The sequence below is a fragment of the Salvelinus namaycush genome, chromosome 4 (genome assembly GCF_016432855.1).
Source record: "Salvelinus namaycush isolate Seneca chromosome 4, SaNama_1.0, whole genome shotgun sequence".
Taxonomy (NCBI): domain Eukaryota; kingdom Metazoa; phylum Chordata; class Actinopteri; order Salmoniformes; family Salmonidae; genus Salvelinus; species Salvelinus namaycush.
Genome location: NC_052310.1, coordinates 4304952 through 4308648, shown reverse-complemented (window position 1 = coordinate 4308648; position 3697 = coordinate 4304952). Strand labels below are relative to the sequence as shown.

The following is a 3697-nucleotide window of genomic DNA, read 5'->3' as shown; positions in this document are numbered from 1 at the left end:
AAGCCCTCGGTTTCAGTCTTTTTTTAGGGGGAAATATATTGCTTTAAGAAATACCTTTTGGTCTTCATGTGAATACCAGCATTTCATATCACAATGTGTTTTTCAACCTCTCCATGTCTTGTCTGTCTGTCTGTTGGTTGGTTGGTTGGCTGATCGTTCAGTATGTAGTTCATTGAGTCTTTGTAGTCTCTATAAAGATTCGTTGTGTCTGTAGTATGACTGATCTCTGACTGGATCATTTTAGACCCCAACGGGAATCATCCGTAATGTCTTGAGTTGATCCCTTTTCACTTTGCAAAATGTTCATTCATTCTTTAAAAGGTCCTTCCTTTTGACCCCGTTTTGGAGTCTGCTGAGGGGAGGACGGCTCATAATAATGTCTGGAATGGAGTGAATGGAACGCATCAAACCCATGAAAACCATGTTTTTCATACCATTCCATTTACTCCATTCCAGACATTATTGTGAGCCGTCCTCCCCTCAGCAGACTCCACTGATTTGAATGTATGGATATGTGTGTGTATACGAGTATAGGTGTCTGTGTGCACGTCTGTGTACTGTACACAGTATCTCAGTCCTTCACAGGCCCGTCACACATCTCAGACACAGATCTCTATAGGCGTAGCCACCAGTATGCGTCCGGGGGGCTGGTTGCTGTTGCTGTCTCTGGGCATGCGGTCATAGCTGTTAGTCGAGGGCACAGAGCTGGTGGTAGAAACAGACACAAAATGGTGTCCTCCACCTGACTCTGTCATCCCTGCCTTTGTCCCCCCAGTGCCCCTCTCCACAGACACCGGAGGAGAGAGAGGAGACAGAGTCTGCTGCTTCATCCTCTCCACCAGCATCTCCTCATCCTCTTCTCCAGACGAGGACGATGTACTGCTCCCATCTCCCTCCACCCTCACCCCTCCTCCTCCTGTCTCCCTCTCTCTCTCTCCGCCCCCTCCTCCATTCCCGTTGCTGTCTCCATCAAGCATCCAGCTGTGGCTGAAGTAGCCAAACACCTCTTTGACGGAGCAGCGTCTGTCCTGCTCCACCGAGAGGAGCCTGCGGAACATGCGGAGGGCCTGCTCAGTGAAGCGGCGCCACTGCGAGGGCACTGTGCCCGTGCGCCGTCTCTGCCAGCGAGTGAACTCCTGGTAGAAGGAGTCGGAGGGCAGGGCCTTCTCCCAGGGGAAGTTACCGGTCAGCATGCAGAAGAGGAGGACGCCAAAGGCCCACACATCCGTGCTGTAGTCCACGCAGAAGCCCTCATGGCGAGACGTGTCGCACAGCTCCGGAGCCGTGTAGGGGATGGTACCGCTGACCTGGAAGAAATAATGTGTTTATTGATGAGGAAGATTTCATTCTTCATTTAAGTTGGTTCCCATGAGGTCTGGTCTCTTTTATGACATACTTGGTAGGTTCTGCATCTCAAATGACAGCCTATTTATCATACAGTTCACTACCTTTTGTCTTTTTAAATAAAGTTCCTTGTGATTTGACCTCTAGCCACTCACCCGTTTGACTGGTGAGCCAGCGCGGCGCGTCATGCCGAAGTCAGACAGTTTGACCTTGCGGCACTCACGGTCAAAGATGAGGATGTTCTCAGGCTTGACGTCTCGGTGCACCAACTTCTTACAGTGAAGGTAGTCCAGGGCGATGGCAACCTGGTGCACACAGCGCTTAGCAACCGTCTCTGGGAGACCCACCTGGATGGTGAGGGGCGGAGATTATGAAACAATATAAACCTAAAAGACGTCTGTAATGACAACCACTATAAACGTGCTACGAAGTATTCTTCACTGGACACTTACAAGCAATGTGACATAAGCAATGTGACATAAGCTATTATAAACTGTCATTGCACATCATTTAGAGCCCATAATAGTTAAAATAACCCTACGTAGCTATTTGAACAGAACATCCCTGTATCTATCTCTCTCTCTCTGTCTCTCTGTGTGTGTGTGTGTTTGTACCTGTGGAGGGATGATGTCGAAGAGGTCCCCGGACAGGGCATACTCCTGGGCGAACACGTAGTAGTCGTCAGTCTCGAAGGCGATCCCAAACATGTTAATGATAAAGGGACAGGGAGAAAGGTAGAGAGAGATGCTGTACTCCCTCAGGAACGACTTCAGCTTGGTCGTCTTCTTCCTCAGGAACTTCAGGGCCATCTTGGTGCCTGAGGGGGAAAACAACATGGGAGAGATTAATAATTATAATGGTTGATCATGCTACGTACATGTAATCCTGCAGAGCTGGAGCAGTGAATGATCCTGTTAAATGTGTGTATCCTCAAGATCAAGTCTAGTGTGTGTGTGTGTGTGTGTGTGTGTCCTCCACACCTCTGATCTTGTGTATGACCAGGTCCACCTTGCCGTAAGTGCCCTTGCCAAGCTCCCTGATGACCTCGTAGTACTTGTTGACCTCTAACCTCTCCAGGTTCTGTGCTGCGATCAGCTGCAGCTCCTCCAGAATGTCCATGTTGCCACGGGAACCCAGCGGAGACGAACTCATACTGGGGACCGGGTTAGGGGACGGACAAGAACAGGGGGACAGGTTTAGGGGACGGACTCACGGGCAGGACAACAGCGGTGGCTAACGGCTTGTGTCACTGGAGAGAAGGAGAAATACAAACAGGTAAACATTTTGTTAGTGGAAATGAAAACATGCAGACATTTAACAGTCAATACTAAAACATCTGAACTCTTCTTTGTGTCTCTTTTTGTAATAAATAAATATGAAATAACAAACAGAAAAGCTACAGACGCAAACAAACACACAGCTGCCTATCTCCAACCTGCTGCAGTGTGATCATTCTCACAGAGGAAATTGTTATTTTCAAAACTGCAGCGTTTTACAATACAGACGCAGAACACTCTGACCTATTCCTTTGACTATAGATTCACACACACACACACACACACACACACACACACACACACACACACACACACACACACACACACACACACACACACACACACACACACACACACACATTGCATAACTCTGAATGCCATAAAAGAAGCAGGCTTTATGTTACCTCTGATGAACAACACTTTGGAACATTTCAGCACTGATTGACACTTATACTACAGTATATTCAGAAAGTATTCAGACCCCTTGACTTTTCCCACATTGAGTTGCATTACAGCTTTATTCTAAAATGGATTCAATTCATGTTTTTCTTCATCGATCTACACACAATACCCCATAATGACAAAGTGAAAACAGGTTTTTAGAAATTCTATAAAAATAAATATAAAAAACATTGTTTACATAAGTATTCAGACTCCTTTGCTATGAGACTTGAAATTGAGCTCAGGTGCATCCTGTTTCCATTGATCATCCTTGAGATGTTTCTATAACCATTGTTCCTCCTCCACCAAACTTTACATTGGCACTATGGAAGAACTTGACTGGCCTGCACAGAGCCCTGACCTCAACCCCATCGAACACCTTTGGGATGAATTGGAACACCGACTGCGAGCCAAGCCTATCGCCCAACATCAGTGCACGATCTCACTAATGCTCTTGTGGCTGAATGGAAGCAAGTCCCAGCAGCAATGTTCCAACATCTAGTGGAAAGCCTTCCCAGAAGAGTGGAGGCTGTTATAGCAGCAAAGGGGGGACCAACTCCATATTAATGCCCAGGATTTAGGAATGAGATGTTGGACGAGCAAGTGTCCACATACTTTTGGTCATATAGTGTATC

The 3697-nt window shown here is 47.0% G+C and overlaps 1 protein-coding gene across 1 annotated transcript; it reads right to left on the bottom strand.

Moving 5' to 3' along the window:
- Nucleotides 1–599: 599 nt before the first annotated feature.
- Nucleotides 600–2496, bottom strand: LOC120045321 (serine/threonine-protein kinase SBK1-like). The gene is made up of 5 exons (XM_038990203.1): nucleotides 2325–2496; nucleotides 1959–2161; nucleotides 1500–1691; nucleotides 976–1307; nucleotides 600–705 (listed from the first exon to the last, which is right to left on the bottom strand). Exons 1-5 carry the CDS (start codon nucleotides 2494–2496, stop codon nucleotides 600–602), a joined length of 1005 nt encoding a protein of 334 aa, XP_038846131.1.
- Between the last annotated feature and the right edge of the window lie 1201 nt (nucleotides 2497–3697).